The sequence below is a fragment of the Natator depressus genome, chromosome 10, assembly GCF_965152275.1.
Source record: "Natator depressus isolate rNatDep1 chromosome 10, rNatDep2.hap1, whole genome shotgun sequence".
Lineage (NCBI taxonomy): Eukaryota > Metazoa > Chordata > Testudines > Cheloniidae > Natator > Natator depressus.
The window spans coordinates 44987388-45005186 of NC_134243.1; the positions used below are offsets into that span (position 1 = coordinate 44987388).

A 17799-nucleotide genomic window follows, 5' to 3' on the forward strand; every position below is an offset into this window, starting at 1 on the left:
GCTTCCTTACCATAGATCCCTTGGGGGCCGCCCTGCCCCGTGGACGGGTCCAGAGCCTTCCACATGAAGTTTCTCCCGTCAGTCTGCTTTGGGAAGCTCTTGTCAGGCCCAGAAGCCAGCTTCCCACCAGAGAAACTCCTCAAGGCGTCACTCCAGGAATGGGAAGGGCCATAAATGGCACTTCCATCAAGCCAGCCTGTCACCATGTTTATCTGAGGAGAGAAGCAAGGGCTTGGGTCAGAGCGGGATGATCGGCTGCCTCCTGGTCTCTGAATGGGGATGGGAAGGATCAGGGCTTAGCCAAAGCCCAGGTCCTCTGTGCAATTGTATATATTGATGGTCCACTACACATACGGTGAGATGAACAGCACATATTCCCCAAGGAACAGAAGTCTTACTACCTTTTTATCAATCTGGAGCAGAAGTCACCAGAACCATCAAGAAAGGGATGAGCCTGCCAGTGTTGATAAACTACCAACTCCGTGACTCTTCACCCAGATAAAGGGCCTTCCCAGAGGTTGGAGGAAGTTCAGTTATCATTCTTTTAAATTATTTTTCATTTCCTGCTTTCCTTTAGATTCTGAAACAAGCTCTTGAATCACAGGCTGAGTGAGGCAGGGCAGGAGGAAGTACTGGACTCCTCCCCAGCAAACCTGCTCTCAGCAAGGTGGTTCTAACCAGAGCCCCTCCTTTTGGCTGCTGCTCATCCATCCCTAGAGCCATGTCTCCTGCTGCTGCACTGTGAAGTCTGTTTCCATTACAGCTGGGCTACGCGTTTCACGTGGCAAACATTTCCAGTGAAAAATGGCCTCTTTTGAAAATATACATTTCCTTGCAAACATTTTGGTGTCTTCAAAACTTTTCAGGATTTGAAATTTTTCTAGGAAACATTGAATTAAAAATGCAACCTGCTAATCAGGCTCCACTGTGATTTTCCATTTCTGAGCTCTGTTTGTGTTCATCAGGTGTCAATTTCAGACTTTTTGTTTTCTGGGTGGACCATTCTGACTGGCCAAATTAGGTACACGGTGGGACTTTTTTCAGCACATAAACAAATTTCAGTTCTGAAAAAAATTTCAATATCAAAACTGAAAACCTTCATTATGGGAAATTTTTATTTTCAAAAACAGTTTAAAAAAATCTGTGGATGGTTTTTAAAGAAAATGAAATCAACCCATTTGGAAAACTAGTGACATGAAATGACATGTGCAATGTGTTTTCATTTCTCAGCCAGCTCTGCCTACAGTTGGCTGATGTATTGGTGGTGATGGTACCGCATGTTCCCACATCCTGACACTTCAGAATATTACCAGGTTACACTGAGCCAGCCATGCTGGTGTGTGGAAATGCATTCGATCCCATGATGTTTTTCATAGTACCAAGACTAGGATGCCATAATGCATTTATCTTTTTGCAAGGTCTATGACTACCCATTTGCACAGCATACACATTCTATTGTTTATTACACCACAATAAAGAGAGTTTACTGCCTAGAATGTCTTGTTTATTACATGTCACACAGGAGCAGAGTGACAGAAAGGCTTGTTAGTTAGAGGAAAGTGTAAGCATTTCTTCAAATTAGTCCTAAAATGACACTGCTCATAACCCATTTCTGACACACCAGAGCTACTTCAGGGCTGATCACTAACATTTTCCTTGGGCATTTTGACTAAAGTGATAGAAATTCCCACAGCAAGAGAATTTTCTCGACCGTTATCACCATAGGTGGCTACGTTTTCCCCCAACTCTGGCCTCCCAGAAAGTTGCGAGTGACTTGATTTGCCAATCAATTGGATAGTTCTGGGTCAATCTACAGAAATTGATGGGCTTTCTTTTGAAAGAACAAATATTTTGCTCAACGACCCCGAATGCTGACTTTGCCGAGTTGCACCAACAGCCTGGATGCTCCATTTCGGTGCTGTTTTGTACATGGGGTAAGGTAGTGCGGACTGTCTGTCTTCACAGATTTTTTTTTAACAACAACAAAAAATGTGATTCCCCAGCCTTTCTTCACTGGGCTGTAATGCAGACAGTACCCCATGCTGCATGCCGCCCATCCAACGGAGCCCTGTTACAGGCTGGGAGCTCTCTGCTGGGAGGTGAGTGGGGAATTTTAGGTTCCTGTTATTTCCTATGAGATGGTGTGATACTGGGAGAACATGGGGAGAGCTCATCAGTGTCCCTAAGAGGGCTGGGATGAACCCCTTAAAGTGAAGTTAGCAGATATGTCCTCCAGGAATCCAGGGCCTAAAACTAGTGAAAGAGCAATTCAGTTTGCAGTTCACAAACAAAGCAGTCCTGTTTAAGTTAGGGTGACCAGACAGCAAATGTGAAAAATCGGGACGGGGGTGGGAGGTAATAGGAGCCTATATAAGAAAAAGACCCCAAAATTGAGACTGTCCCTATAAAATCGGGACATCTGGTCACCCTAGCTTAAGTGCCAGCAAGAATGAAAAGGCCTTTAAGTGGCGGCATGCCCTCTGCATACTGCACTGAGGGGAGACTCCTGAGCAAGTGCAATTGGATATTAATTAATGAGGAAAGCCTGACAGACGGTCAGGCCACCTGGCCTATCTGAAGCTTCACACAGAAAGAGCCAAGGGGTATAAATAAAACAGATGCTGCAAGAGCAACTCATCTCTCTTCTTCCTGGCCCAGGTCCATATGCACTGAGTGCTGGAGATACAGGGGTCCAGCTAAGAGCTCAAAGGGCCAGAGAACAAGCTAGATGATGAAAGGAAAGATGGTCCCCTCCAGTGGCTAGGAAGCTAGGAGATCTGAGCTTTCTTCTAGGGGTACTGTGGCCTAGGGGAGTTTGCCTCCTGTCTGTAAAATGTCAATTCCCCACCTTGCAGGTGGGGCTTGTGAGGCCTGGCTCGCTCACTAATACTTGTAAAGGGCGCAGCGTTCTTATCAGAACCTGCTTATCTTGGTCACTACATTTTCAGCCACGCATTTTCTGTCTAGTCCATGTCATTGCAATGTTTCTTCTCTTGCATCCTGGACTGGTGACCAGTGGGAACTGTGTTGTTCTCAGGTCACTGCGGGCATTAATGTCTTTAATAAATGGGGAGAGTGACTGGCATGTGAGAGGACGGTGCTGCTGCTCTCTGCTCTCTTGTCCTCTTAATTTCATAAGGCACCTTTATGTCACTGTGCCAGAGACCTGTTGACACATGCGCTGCCTCACCCCAGCCAGTTACAAAATACTCCTGTAAACAAAAAATGGAAGAAATAAATACAACCCAAAAGGAAACAAAAAAGGAAATGCTGCCCCATCACCTGTTCTCTGGGGTTGTTGGGGCTCTGCCCCGTTTCCACAGCCCACTTGCTGCGCTGGAAGGGTAGGACCACGTTTCCAGCATTGTTAGGGTCAAACACGGGGTCTCCCATGGGGATGCGGATGTTTATGAATTGAGCAGGGCAGCCGGGATTCTCCACCGCCAGGATCTCCGAGAACACATGGAAACCTACGAGAGACCCAAGCAGAGACAGTGACTGGGACAGCTGGGTGGGAGCAGGTTGTCAATTGCACCCCAAGAATAACAGCATTCAACGAGATTCAGGCAAATTCTCCATGGCCCTGCGTAATGACTGCTCTTCCAGCTCAGTCAGAGCGGGTCAGGTGAGATGCGGATGTGGGGGGTGGGCTGCACACGGATGGCCATGTTGGACAATGACCCACATTCTCTCTCTGACTTTGCCACTGGCTTGCTGGCTGACCTTGGGGAAGTCACTTGATGTCTCTGTTCCTCCATTCCCCAGCTGCAAACGGGAGTGATGATACTTGCCTCTCTCTACAGTGCTTTGAGATCCCTGGGTGGGATGGGCTATGGGGCAGAGTACTGTAAGGAGTGCTGGGCTTTACCCATCTGTGAGGCTGGGCAGACGAACACATGGCTAGCACAGAGTCCCATAGTCAGCAGGGATTAAATCGGATTAAGCCAGTGGCTGTTCAGAGATTCCCAATAGGTTCTGCCTTTCATCAGCCTGATGAAACCTGGTGCCTTACATGACCTTGTTCTTGGCCTGGCCACCCCTTCTCCTCTGAGCCACTCGCTGAGGCCTGTCTGAGCCTTGAGGGATTGTGGAGAGCTGTTCTCCAAGCCTGGCGACTGCCTGACATAAGCCAAGTGACGCACAGCAAGCAAGGACAGAAGAGGCATCTGTCCTACAGGCAGGCCCTGATCCGGAGGTTCACACCCTTCTTTGTCGGGAGCCTTTGAGCTGTCTGGTGTTGGTTGAGGCTGGAGGCAGAGGTGCCACAACCCTGTGAAACAGGCCACTTGTGGGCTAGTCCAGCCTGCATAGCAGCAGGCAGGGCTGGAAATCTCACAGGCTGTTTTAATGCTGGCAGACTGTGCAGTGCTCGGGAGGGGAATTTCTGACACGCTGCGTAAGCACTGACCGTCACTATCTCTAGCCAAAAGCAGAGCAAAGGGCCCGGGGAAAGCGGGGGAATTTTGAGGATGTATCCAACGCAGTCCCCTAAACCTTCCAGGGTTCTCCCACTCCTGGGTACTGCAGAGTTGCCCTCAGCCTGGGGATTGCGTCTCGCCTGGGGATTGCGTCTCACCAGGATAACAACTTGCCTGCCCACTTCAGAGAGCCTCTAGCTCAGCTGGAGAGATAGGCTGGATGCAGGACTCTCTGGCTGGGTTCTCTGGCCTGTGATCAGAGGAGAGAGTCAGGATGGTCCCCTCTACCATTGAAATCTCTGAGATAAAATTGAACAGAGCACAGAATCCTGGCCAAAGTCTCTGCTAGCAGCCAGCACTGAGCACTGCTGGGACAGGCTCTTGCTGGGATCCACTGCCCAGACAATCAAACAAACACTCAGCGAAATGGTTAATGAATGGGTGAAGTTCCGCATATGACAGGAATGGGTATTTATTCATGCCTCTTGCAGAGAGCAGGGACACTGCTGACTGCCCCAGGCTAGAGGGACTGTCCCAGGCTAGAAGGACTACCCCAGGTGAGCTTGTGTTTGCTTTGCCTTTTGGATCAGTGAGACTAAAGGAAATAATAACTGAACCCCATTTCCTCTTGCTCTTCTCTGCTGTGCTGGCCCTTTGGCTTCTGGGAAACCTGCTGCCTGTTTGCTAAGCCTGCGTGAACATACACAGGGGATTACACTCTCCAAACATGACTCAGACAAATGGAGGAAGTCACCAGTGTGCAGAGCAGGGCCACAGGCCCTGGTGCGAGAGGAGCCCGGATCACACCCTCACCGAGAGGAATGTACTCTGAGAAGCATGAGGGACATGCCCCTGCAGAAAGGACTGTGGGAACATATCCCAGCCTCAGAGGACAGAGCTGGCCTGGCAAATCCTGGTGCCCAGGGCTGCAGAACTCCAAATGAGTGGCAGGGGCAGCTGTGTAGCTAAATCACCTGCGTGCCGGTGAAATTCTTACCAGGCAGAGTGTGGAGGGGCGAGGGGAGCCCCAGCTCTGAGTCTCAGAGGCACCCGAACCCTCGCTGCGTTTATAAGCTACACAAGAGTCTGCATCCGATGAAGTGAGCTGTAGCTCACGATAGCTTATGCTCAAATAAATTGGTTAGTCTCTAAGGTGTACTCCTTTTCTTTTTGCGAATACAGACTAACACGGCTGCTACTCTGAAACAAGAGTCTGCTGTGGAGTAGCAGCTCCACCTACACCAAGTGTTCATGCATCATTGATATAAAACTCTGTCTAAAACAACAAGGAAGTTTCCAAACAAAAACCTCATTAAGACAGAGTGACGGGCCACCACCACTCCTCGATGCCTCCCATTCAAATCCTTGTTCCTAACCCCCAGGGCTCAGCCAGGTCTGACGTCTTGGTTCAGAAGTTATAGATTTGAATCTGTCTAACCAAGGGCTTTGTAGGGGAAAGAGCGAGAGGGGTCACAACGATGGGAGTAAAGAAATAGCCCAAGGGCTGTTCCCAGTGCCCTGCCAGCCACCTCTTACCAAAGAAGACACCCAGCACGGTTCTGTTCCTGCTGGAGGGCAGCCTGGAGCTCCCCCGCGCGGCCACGTTGCTGAGGCTGCGAGCGTTGGGCACGTTTGGCTCCTGCACTGGCTGGTACACGCCATCGGCATAGTTAGCTGGCAGGAGACGCAGCAGCTTGGAACCTGGTGGTACAACATCAGCATGTCACTGTGTCCAGTATCCCGAGGACAGATGGGATCCCATGGTTGTGGGCAGCATACAGGGGAAAGGGGGCCCTTGGGGCTGCCCAGAGGGCTAGGGAAATCTGGGCTGGGGGGAGAGTACAAGGTAGCTGGAGCGTTTGGGAACCTGCCTTCCAGAAAACCTAGTGTCTTTGTAAAGGACCGTCAGGGCCGCACTGCTAAACGTTATTGCGGTGTGCTAAACATCCAAATAGACACATTCCTTCTCCTCCACACAATCAGATCCACACAGCATCTCCCCATTCATCGGGGCACAAGGGATGTTTACAAGGGTCAACTACCAGCACAGACCATCCAACCCTGCACCCCCAATAACAGGCAATGCCAGATGTGTCAGAGGAGAACAAACATTTAGGCCCAGCAGAGCCATGTCAGCCAGGAGCATGAAAACCCCCCATAACTGACAAAAGACAAAGCCCACCTGCAGATGCAGCTGGCCTGCATAAAAGCCCTTTTTCTGGGAGAGGCTATTTCATTTGGGGAAACGGTAGAAACTATCCTGGGAAAAGCACTCGTTTGCTAGTGCTGGTCTCCTGATCAACGCTAACAGCAAGCCCTTGCCAGTGGAAACGAGGCCAAAGTAAACAACGTTCCGCAAGCTCTACCAGCTTGAGTTTCTGGAGGGATTGCAGGTGGGATTTTTAAAAGCACCTAAGGGAGTTTGGTGCCAGCACCCTTTGAAAGTCAAAAGAAGACACATGCATAAGGGAGTTTGGTGCCAACACCTACTGAAAGTCAGTGGAAGCCGGGTACCCAAGGGAGTTTGGCACCTATCACCTACTGTAAGTCAATAGAAGCCACATGCCTAAGGGAGTTTGGCACCTATCACCTACTGAAAGTCAATGGAAGCTGGGTACCTAAGGGAGTTTGGGGCCAGCACCTATTGAAAGTCCATGGAAGCTGGATACCTAAAGGAGTTTGGTGCCAGCACATATTAAAATTCAGTGGAAGCCGGGTGCCTAACTCCCTTAGATGCTTTTGAAAATCCTCCCTGAAGGCGCAGCCCCGTTGAGGACCTGATCAAAGCCCACTGAAATCAATGGAAAGACTCAGGGGGCTTTGGCCCTGGCCAGCGGAGTGGGGGCTGCCTGCCCTGGAGGTGACCAAGGTACAGATGACAGTAGCAAGGCCTGCATCTGAATGTGAAGGTTGCAACCTCTCAGCCAAGCGCAGGTGGCAGAAGCCATACACTGCTGTATTACAATCACCTCAAAGGACCTGGGGATCCAACAAGAGCCCTGAGCGATACCCAGGAGCAACCAATGGTAGGCAAACCCCCTCTGCCACCTCCTCTGGCTGCCCCAAGCCACCATTTTCAGCTCAGGCAGGTCTGGACTGAGCTTTAGCCTCCTAGTCCCCATCAGGCCCCAGTTTCAAATCAACAGTTCTGCCCAGAGGCAGGACAAGCCAGGTCATCTACTCTGACCGAAGATGTAAAAGCTGCTGGCCCTGCCTTGCTGCCAGCACTGGCCTCCCATGCTCCCGCACTCACCTGCAGAGCCGCGGCTGTGGTACAGGAGGTTGTTGTACCAGCCATCATAGCGCTGGACTTCCCAGTGAATGTTCTCTTGAGCACCTGTGAAGACACCAGACCCCAGGGCCATATTCAGCTGGGATGGCATGTAGCGTGAGTGGCAGCTGTTATAGGGGAGATGGGGACTGAACCCAGGGAACAGGATGCAAGTTTGGTTTGTACAGTCACAGCTGGAGAAAACTGACACCAATGTCTCCTGAGATTTTAAACAAAACATTGAGAGGGGCCCTGGATCAGTGTGCTGGTAGCCCAGCCTGCCAAAGGATCGCTAAGCCAACACCTCACTGCCAGCAAGGAGAACATGCTTCCCAGCGGGGCAAGATAACTCCCTCTGCTACACAAGGAACACTGGATTTCTGTGTCATGGGACTTTTACCTCCCTCAGAGTGAGGGGCCGGACTGCCTCCCAGCCAATCAGACCCCAGGGCTGCGAGTGAACTGAACAGCAAATGATATTACTGACCAATCAAAGCCAAGGGGCCATACCAACATGTCCCACTCCCTGCATGGGGGACACCAGTGTGCATGGCTTGCCCACACAGTATTAGTCACAGCAAACAACGGAGCCAGGGCATCCACCCCACAATCACATGCCAGGACACACCCTTATCTCAGCACCTCTCCTCCTCCCCCAAGAGACGTGGCCTTGGGCGGTAGATTCTTTCTAATCAAAGAAGCCCAAACAGAAGCGAGAAAACATGGGGCATTCCAATATGTCAGTAACCACAGATGGGGGGTGATGGAAGCAAGGTAATGGTACTTACCCACTGTGCCCCACGTCCCGGAAAGGAGCCACCCAACCAAGGCCAGGATCCAAGTCTTAGTCCTGGCCATGACGGTCGTACTTTTCCTGGGAGACCCTCCCACTGATGCCTCTGAAAACAGAGAGGAAAGCAGGTGAATTGGAGCCCCACAAAGAATTTCTAAACCTCTGAAGGCCTTGGTGTCTCACAGAGTGCAGGGGGCCAGAGAATGATGCTGTAGCTTGCTGGTTAGAGTATGCACACAGGATGTGGGAGACCCAGGATTCAATCTCCTGGCTCCAATAAAATTTTAATTATTTATCTACAGGGGAACAGGAGAGACTGAGGCAGCCCCATGTCAGAATATCCCATCACCTAGTGGTTAGGGCACTCAGCTGTGAGATGCCTGTTCAAATCCCTTCTCCCCATCAGGCAGAGGGGGGACGTGAACTGGGGGGGTCTCCCACATCCCAGGTGGGTGACCAACCCACTAGGCTTAAAAGTTATGAGAGAGATGCACCTCCTCACATAACATGCCTTAGGTGCTTAACTACAAAGGGCTTCCCAACCGTGGATCTCTAGGAGGGATGGACGCCTCCCTGCAGCCTAGACTTACGTACCCATCTCTGAGACAGGACAGGACTTAGTATGCACTCCTCTCGCTGGCAGCTCCCATTGGCTAGCTTAGGTGGCTCCCCTAACATGCTAGATTGGAGTCAGTACTTCAAATCATCCAACCAGTTTAACACTTGTTCTGCTTCTGAGGCAGAAATCTTAAGGGTGGAGACCAGCAGTCTGCAAAGGTATCTTGCCTATGTATTTCTATAGTGTTCCTGTCCATAAGGCACAGTTCTGAATAGCAGGCCTGCACAGCAGGGGAAAGCAGAGTTCACATGTTTGCTGTGCACGTCCTGCAAATAGTAGCATGGTGGGTCTGCTTCCAAAGTTATTTTCACCTGCTCTGTGGAAGGACCCCCTCAATGCACTGCCTCGGCAAGAAGTCACATTGTTTGGATAAACCGTTTTCTGGACATAGTTTCTGACAAAGATTACACAATCGTCTTTTCCCACATTCCAGGCCTAAGTGACACTCCAGGTGTATCACGGTTTTTACGTAGAGGCTAATGGAACGCATGTATTGTACCTGAGTTTTAGAAACCCCTCAACCTGGACCATAATCTTTATCAGTTCAGTTTTGCATCTGCAGTTAATGATACCGGAAACTTTTCTCCTATTATTAGCAGCAAATACAAATTATAGCATGTGCACCTCTAACTCCAATGTAGTAGTTTAAGATCTAAATGCTAGCATCTGTGCCCACAAAACCAGATACCATCTCCAGGCCCTCAGTTTGCGTGCAAGAGGAGATACACACTCTAAACCCCATTATTTTTGTTGTCCTTTGAATTCATGATGCCATTACAGGTGGTTTGAGACACTGTAAACAAATGTTCCTTTGCTTATGAGAAATAATACTGTATAAATCTCCTCTCAGCTGATCTCAGATCCATACGTTAGCAAGTATTATTACAAGCAAACCACTTCATTGGCTTTTGAAAGAAAGTTACTTCTTCATGACATATGGATTTAAGATTGAACTAGTACTGAAAGATTCCTCTACCTTGAAAAGCACAGTACAGTGAAAACAGAATGGCGACATTGCCTGTCAGTTGCAAGCAGTATGGCTATGTATGCATATGAGTATGTATTTATCAGCTGACAGAATAGTTGCTAGAGGAAAGAGTTACAACCAAATTTTCAAAAATTGCCAGCTGGGTGTAACATTAACTCAGACAGCTCCGATACAACTAGTGCTGTGAATCCCTACTACAGCATTATCCGTAGCACCAGTAGAAAGAGACACTCACAAATGGCTACTTCTCACAAGCAGAAAACCGTAGATCCAGACTGTAACAGGATCTGGGCTGGTATGAAATGAACAGGAAATTTCCACTCCTGGCCCAGTTTAAAGAAATATAAGATAAACAGCAGAGAAAGATGGAATGTTATGCAAGGAAAATTATTAGAAGCTAGCCAACAGCTGGAGTGTCCAGTCATATATTTCTGCAAAGAGAGAGAGACTCTAGTCTCTACCAGCAAGGCATTTATACTGTGCTCTTCCTGCCATGGCATTAGTCAATGCACTCTCCATTCAGGTCACATACTTCACATACTTCTCCTCTGTACGTAAATGCGATGAGCTGGGCACATGCCTCAGGGATGGGTTAGGGTTAGGGTTAGGGTTGTTAAGTTTTTCATTCTCTCGGGGGTAATACTTAGCTCTTATACAGCACTTTTCATCAGTAGATCTCAAAGCACTTTATAAAAGAGAAGGAGTATTTGTGGCAGACTAACATGGCTGCTACTCTGAAACCTTTATAAAAGAGGTTGCTATTGTTAGCCACATTTTACAGATGTGGAAACTGAGGCACAGAGAGTAGAAGTGACTTGCTCGTGGGCACCCAGCAAGTCAGCGGCAAAGTCAGGAATAGAGCCCAGATCTCCTGCACCCAAGTTCAATGCTCCATCCTCTATAGCACATGAGCAACTAATGGATTTATCTTAACATTCCCCCCATGAAATAGGGAAGTGCTATCCCCAGTTTATAGCTGGGGACCAGAGACACATGGTAAATTATGTGATTGACCCATGGTCCCACAGGAATCAAACCAAATGCACTGTCCAATAGCCCATCCTTCCTCCCTTTCCCCGTCCCTTCACTGTCTCAGAAAGGTTCTGCTCTCATGCAGAGTTCCAGCCGACATGAGTTTTGAAAGTTCTTTTGTTCTTGTCTTCTGGTGCAGCCTGGGGGATTTGTACTAGGCCTGTGAAGCAGGGAGGCTGACCCTGTACATCTGGGATTCTCATCTCTCCATGGCCTGGCCCGAAGGATCCACCCAGCCTCTATCAACTGACAAATCCAAGACTGTGGGGAGTATTCAACAGGGACCAAGATCCCAAAATCCTCATGGGGAGCAATTAACCAAAGATTATTTTGGTGGCTCCCATGTTCCACTTCCTTGCCTGTCCTTTTGGGAACTCTCCATACTATCCATTTACAGGGCCGGTGCAACCACTAGGCGGACTAGGCGGTCACCTAGGGCACCAAGTGGTTGGGGGCGGCCAAAAGCGCACTCTGGGGAGGCGGTGGAGCAGAGGTGAGCTGGGGCAGAGGGGCGCGGGGAGGGCTGCCTGCAGCAAGTAACGGGGGGGGGGGGGTGGCGCACAGGGGAACCGCTCCCCACCCCAGCTCACCTCTGCTCCGCCTCCTCATCTAAGCACGCCGCCCCACTCTGCTTCTCTCCCTCCCAGGCTTGGGTGCCAAACAGCTGATTGGCGCCACAAGCCTGGGAGGCGGGAGAAGCGGCGGCAGCGTGCTCGGGGAGGAGGTGGAGCAGAGGTGAGCTGGGGCGAGGAGTTGCCGCACGGCTCCCCGAGGGGAGAGGGGGCAGCGGGGAGCTGCCGCAGGGGGGGCGCCTCAGGGCGGAGGGGGGGTGCAAGGTGGAAGTTTCACCTAGGGTGCAAAACATCCTTGCACCGGCCCTGTCCATTCAGCATGTCTATCCCACCAAGTCCTAGCAAGGACTCTGGGACTCAGGCCTGCCAAGAGGACCTTCTGCGCCTGAATCATGTGGTCTCCTGGGGGTGGTGCTCCTTGAGCCTGGGAGTCCATTTCCCATGCGTGGCCACCTAGCGCTCCAACCAACCTGTGCTGCAGTTTGTTGCTTTGATGTCTACTCATCTGAGGGCTGATTTGCCCGATTTCCTGGATGTATTCGTTCTGAACCAGGCCAGTGTTCTCTCCCAGCACCATGGAGAAAGAGCAAGCACGTTGGTGCTGGTGAGCTCAAGCGTAGTTCGCGAAATGCAGGCCAGCCCCTGGCATGCCAAACAAATGCCTTGCGTTATGGCATCTAGCAGCTCTCTGGCCTGTTTATTGAACCACTCCTGAAAACACTGGGCTTTGACTGGGAAACCAGTTTGCAGACTTAGGCGGGCTCCACAAGCCCTGGGAGCCCCACAGGGAGTTTGCAAGGTTTGAAACCCCTCCTCTACTGTGGTGAGAGGGAGGATGTGCTGGGAGGTAAACAACAGACAGAGGATCTAGTCTCATTTCTGCCCCAGGGAAGGTCACTCACTCTCTGTGCCTCAGATCCCTGCTGGCACATTCAAAAAGCCAGCTCTGCCCTGTCCAGCAATGGGGTTTGATCCTGCTCCTCTGCCCACACCCCACTATAGCTCTGAGCTTCCCCACCCCGTGAAAACACGGAACCCTGGTTCTGCCAGAGCCAAGCCCTGGTCCTTGCCTCCTGCTAGGAGTCTGGGTGTGGGACTCCTTGGTTCCCTTGGTGTCTCCAAAGGCTCCAGGCCCTTCATCAAATCGTCCAGTGAATCCTATCCAAAACCGCAGGACCCTAGCAAACACTTCAGCAACTGCACTCCAGATAAGAGTGATGCAAACAAACCCTCAACGCCAAAGAAGGGCTTCCAGGAGGAATTGGCAAGGAATCAAGGACAAGCGCCCGTAACGGCTGAGCTGTTGTGTATTGAAAAGGGAGGGGAGGGACTAGCTTCCCCAAACACTCACCCCCCTGTGTAGGAACCCTGGAGGCTGACGGGGGCTGCTCCCAAGTACCCCAGAAAGTCTCTCTGCTCAGTTAAGCAGAGCTGCGCAGTACAGGGGACTGGACAGCTCCGGGAAGCTGGTCTCAGCCCCGGCACTGATGTTAAGTGCCCTGGTTTCTTCAAAAGATTAAACGCTGCAGAATGCCGGCTTGCGGCTGCTTTAGCGATTCTGAACCTTGCAGCACATTCAGTCCCCCCCGGCCCCCGATTACATTTTCAAGACCCGGCTTCTCAATGGGCCCCGTGCCTTTAGCAGCTCCCAGTCAATCCGGGTGGGTGAGAAACCGTCTGGGGCCAGACGGTGCTCAGGGCTGGCTGGCAGGGGATGGGGTGGATGGGATTTAGCCCCGTCTCCGGGCAGGCCAGGGCTTGCTGTCCCTGTGGCCGGAGGGGGTCTGGGACCCCGGGAGTATGAAGAGAACTAAACCCACGGGGGCTCGGTAGCCCCACAGGGCGGTTGTACGTGCCGAGGAGGCAGATTCCCATCGCCTGGGTCCGGACCGCCTCGCTGCGCGGAATGGCTGGGGGCGGCAGGGGGGTATCCGGGAAGCAGCCTGCGGACGGGGAGCAGGCTCCTGGCGAGCCCCGGGGAACAGGCGCTGGGGCCCTGATCTGACTCCCCGCCTCCCTCTGGCCAGGGCACGGCCAGCAGCTGGGATGCCCAGCACAGCCCTGCCCGGGGGCAGCTGGCGGAAGCAAAGGGGACAGAATGTGCAGGGGAGCCCAGGTGCCCCGCCAAGGGTCAGGGAAAGGAGGCTCCCGTCCCGAGGGGCCTCGGTCCTGTGTCCTGGCCTCGGCGAGGGAAATACAGAGCCAGCCAGCCCCACGCGCGGCTCCCCACGGAGGCTAGAGCCGGGGATTCGGCCCCTCCCCAGAGCAGAGACCCTCCCGCCCAGCCCCTCCACCAGCGCCCTGAGCCCTGCGCAAGGGGCCGGGCTGGGAGGACGAAGAGTCCCCGTGGCCAAGATTTAATTGGCGGGGGGGGGGGCAGAGCTCCCAGTGGGGGGCTGCGCCTGGCGCTCCGCCTTCGGTCTGGGCACTTCCAAAGCGCGGAGCGACCCGCGTTGGGGAGAGGGGCTGCGCAACGGCTGTGCCGGGCTCCACCTGCCCTGGCCAGGCGGCTCCAGGACGGCGGGCGGCGGGCGAGGGCCGGCTCTCCCCAGGGACGCCACCTGCCCGCGGCAGGGCCCTCTCCCCCGCATAGCTGGGCTCCCACAGCGCACCTCAATAATCAAATAAATCAATTGCAAATTAGCAAAGAGGAAGCAAATCCTGCCCCTTATCAAGGCAACCCCCCCTCATCCCTCCGAATTCGCGCCCCTGGACCAGGTGGTCGCAAGTTCCGACGGGTAGCCCAAAAGGCCGCATTTGCGTGGCGGAAGCCGCTACTGGTAGCAAAATTGGAAGGATGCTGCTTCTGCCGCCACAGCTCCCACGTGTGAACTGACCGGGGACGCGGCGCCCCCCAGCGGCGCCCTGCGAGCACCGCGCAGCTAGCGCCCGGTCCGACCCGCAGCAGGTGCTTCCTGCGGCACCCCCCGACCCCAGGGCCCCGGCCCCAAGAGGGCGGCGCACTCACTTGGACCGCGGGTGCGCCTGGTGTGCGGTGCCGCGCAGCCCTCTGGCCCCGATGCCTCCTGCCTGGCCGGCTCTGGGCAGAGTGGGGCTGGGCGGCTCCCGCGCCAAGGAGGAAGAGCTGGGGGGCGGGGCCCAGCTGCCTCATTTGCATAGTCACCGGCCCCCGGAGTCGGGCGGGCCCCCAGGGGTGAGTCGGGCGGGCCCCCCGGGGTGAGTCGGGCGGGCCCCCCGGGATGGGGCGGGCGGGCACCCCGGGGTGGGGCAGGCGGGCTATAAGAGAGCAGCCCGCGGGCTACTGCTAGCACTGCTGGACCCTGAGCGCTGCCCTGCCGGACAGGTAAGCGAGGGGCAGGCGCCCACCCTGGGCTGGGGCTCCAGGCAGCAGGGAGATGCTCCCCCCTGCTAGCGCATTTCTGCCTGGAGCAGGCTGCAAGGGAGAAGCTAAACACCCCAGGCTTCTCGGGGCTACCGCAGTGCAGCCCATGGGGACTGGCTGTGTCCCCGCGTGAAGATCCCTGGGGACATGACCCGCAGCCCCTTTACCTGACCCCGCTCCCAGGGGACGTGTGGGTGCAAGGGCCGTGAAGCCAAATCTGGGCTGACCCCCCCCCCCCCCCCCAGGCAGGGCATTGGCTATCCCCTGAGAAGCCCTTAGCGGCCGGGTGGGATCTCATTACTTGCCTTTCCCGTCTGGGGCACCCTAGAGCCAGCCGAAACACCCGCTTCTAGCCCCGAGAGAAATTGCCAAGGGAGAATTTTCGTGGGACACTTTTTGCAGGGGAGCTGGGAAACAAACCGGACTGTCTCGGTGGCGGGATTCGGAGCGAAATGTTGGTTCCGATTCAGTTTTCAACAGCCCCTCCCCTCAAAATGCCAGGGTTTGATTTTCATTCCCCTTCCCGCTTGCTCCCCCTTGATTCCTTTTGCCGCTGAATGGGGTAGGATGAACCGTGCCAGCCAACTTTGCTTTCTTTTCTTTTCTCACTCTAACTTTTCAAAGCCCCTTCACCTTTTGAATACTGTCGGAGCCGCAGAATTCACAAGTTTCATTTTTTTACAGCTCTGCGATCTTTCTCCAGCCTTTTGAAAAGTTTCAGGGGAGAAAAAGAAAAAGAGGAAAAACGAACCCCCCCCAGGTCTAGAAATCCTAGATCCAACCCCAGAGAGGGTGAAACCCCGCCCCTGCTAGAATTTTGAAAGCTCAAAGAATTTTCAGTTTTCAAAAAGTGAACTTTCCATCCGGAATGAAGCCAAATGAAAATGGTTGTTTGGCTTTGAAATTTCTCATTGAGAAATAATATTTTTATATATAACCCCCCCTTTTTCATCAGGAGACATTTTCAGTCCAAATGCAGCGACTTGTAAAGGCCGAATTGTTTCATCAGGGGAAATCTCGGCAACGGGGCAGGGGCTGCTGTTTTTTGAACTGAAAAAATGATCTCGCATGATGAGGCTGGGGCCGGTGCGTTGAGTCCAGCGCAGATCCCTGCCCAGAGCGGGGCATTTTTGCGCGATCCAGGGAATGCCCGGCTGCCGCTCGATGATTAAAGTTTGACACCGTCTGATCAGCTTACCGGGCTTTTCTCAGCACCTCAGAGCTGCCTGAGCGGTTTAACCAGAACCTGATTCCCGAATTCACACTTACCCTGCGAGTTACCCCACTGGAGTCCCTGCTTGAGAAGGCGGGTGGGTTCTAACTCAGGGCTTGTCTACACGGGGGAATCGACCGGAAAAGCTCTCGTGGAATCATTGCTCCGGAATAAATGTGATTTTATTCCCGAATAATTACTCCGCTTTGGAAATGCGTTAATTATTCTGGAATAAAGTGACTTCTCCTCCGGAGAAGAGAGGTCCTACATGGGAGCTATTGTGGAGTAGCTTATTCCACAGTAGCTATTGCGGTCAATTTCTCTGTGTAGACAAACCCAAACACACGGAGAGATTCCAACCTAGCGCATATTACTATTTAATTTATTTATTTATATTGTATTATATATATATTTAGTATACGCTAAATTCCTTATTATAAAGCTCAGAGTTCTTGTCGGGTGTTTATTCGACTGAGTTTAGGTTCCCTTGCTCTGCCCCTTCTAACCGTCACCTATTTTCAGTGAGTTGTAATATTCGGAAACTTTCCCCTTTGGGGCTGAACTGTCCCGGAATCTTCCCGGAAGAATGCAACGATTTTTTGCTGGAAAGTTTGAGCAAAATCAGTTTCGCTATTTGTGAGAAAGAGGAGAGTGACAAACAGCCTGGACTATCCATGAGATAGAAATACCCTTTTTAAATCTATATATTTTCTAAAGAAATCACATAACAATCTTAAGAGATAATCAAACTGGACAGAACAGCCCCGGCTGCCATGAATGCTGATGGCAGAAATGTATCTAAATCTCCTAGGCAGCTTTGGAAAATGCCAGCCAATACTCCTGTACTCCAGCCAGTCGGGGGTGGGGGGGAGAGCTGGGAACTCCGAGCCAAATCCTGACTTTGCCAATTGCTCCCTCTTTGACCTTGGGCAACACCTCTCACCCTTTGGCGTGCATACAGGATTTCTGCTCTGCCAGGCTGGAACGGGGGGGGGGGGCGGTTAGTTGCTGCTGGTGGCGATACCCACCAATGGTATCTGAGACCCAGGGCCAGGAAACGGGGCTAACACAAAGCCAGCTTTATACGTGGAGAGATCCAATGCACAGCCCAGCCTGCGGCGGGTCAGGGCGCCCGCTCGCCCGGGAGATCGCTCCGACGGGTGCGGTTGCAAGGCGCACCGCAAAATACAAAGCCCCCGATTCCCGCGGCTGCAGCGCCAGGCAGGACCCAGCTCGCCCTTGCCGAGCGCGGAGCGGTGGCTGCCTTAGGGTCTGGGCTGTCCAGGGGAAGCGGGAGGCAGAGCAGCGGGGAGCAGAGCCGCGCTCGGTGGGGACGTGGCTCTGCTTTCCCCGCACCGTCCGCTTCCACAAACCCCGCCCGCGGCCGGGAACGGGGCCGAACCCCCGGGCGCAGAGCGCTTTTCCTCTGGCCTCGGGCGCGACTCGCCCTGGGGCACGTTCCCACCCAGCCCCCTCCCCGGGGCCGGGAGCGGGTCCCAGGCGGTGTTCAGACACGCTGGCCCCGGGCACGCTTGAGTCTCTCTCGGTCT

The 17799-nt window shown here is 52.9% G+C and overlaps 1 protein-coding gene across 2 annotated transcripts in view; it reads right to left on the bottom strand.

Annotated features, from left to right (window-relative positions):
* DUOX2 (dual oxidase 2) overlaps nt 1-17799 on the bottom strand; it is an 80156-nt gene that overhangs the window by 30783 nt on the left and 31574 nt on the right. For both annotated transcript variants that reach the window (XM_074965956.1, XM_074965955.1), the window contains 5 exons: nt 8478-8588; nt 7672-7755; nt 5955-6119; nt 3283-3470; nt 11-212 (listed from right to left, as the gene is read on the bottom strand). In XM_074965956.1, coding sequence (XP_074822057.1) covers nt 11-212; nt 3283-3470; nt 5955-6119; nt 7672-7755; nt 8478-8588 — 750 coding nt within the window. The remainder of the gene's footprint in view (nt 1-10; nt 213-3282; nt 3471-5954; nt 6120-7671; nt 7756-8477; nt 8589-17799) is intronic.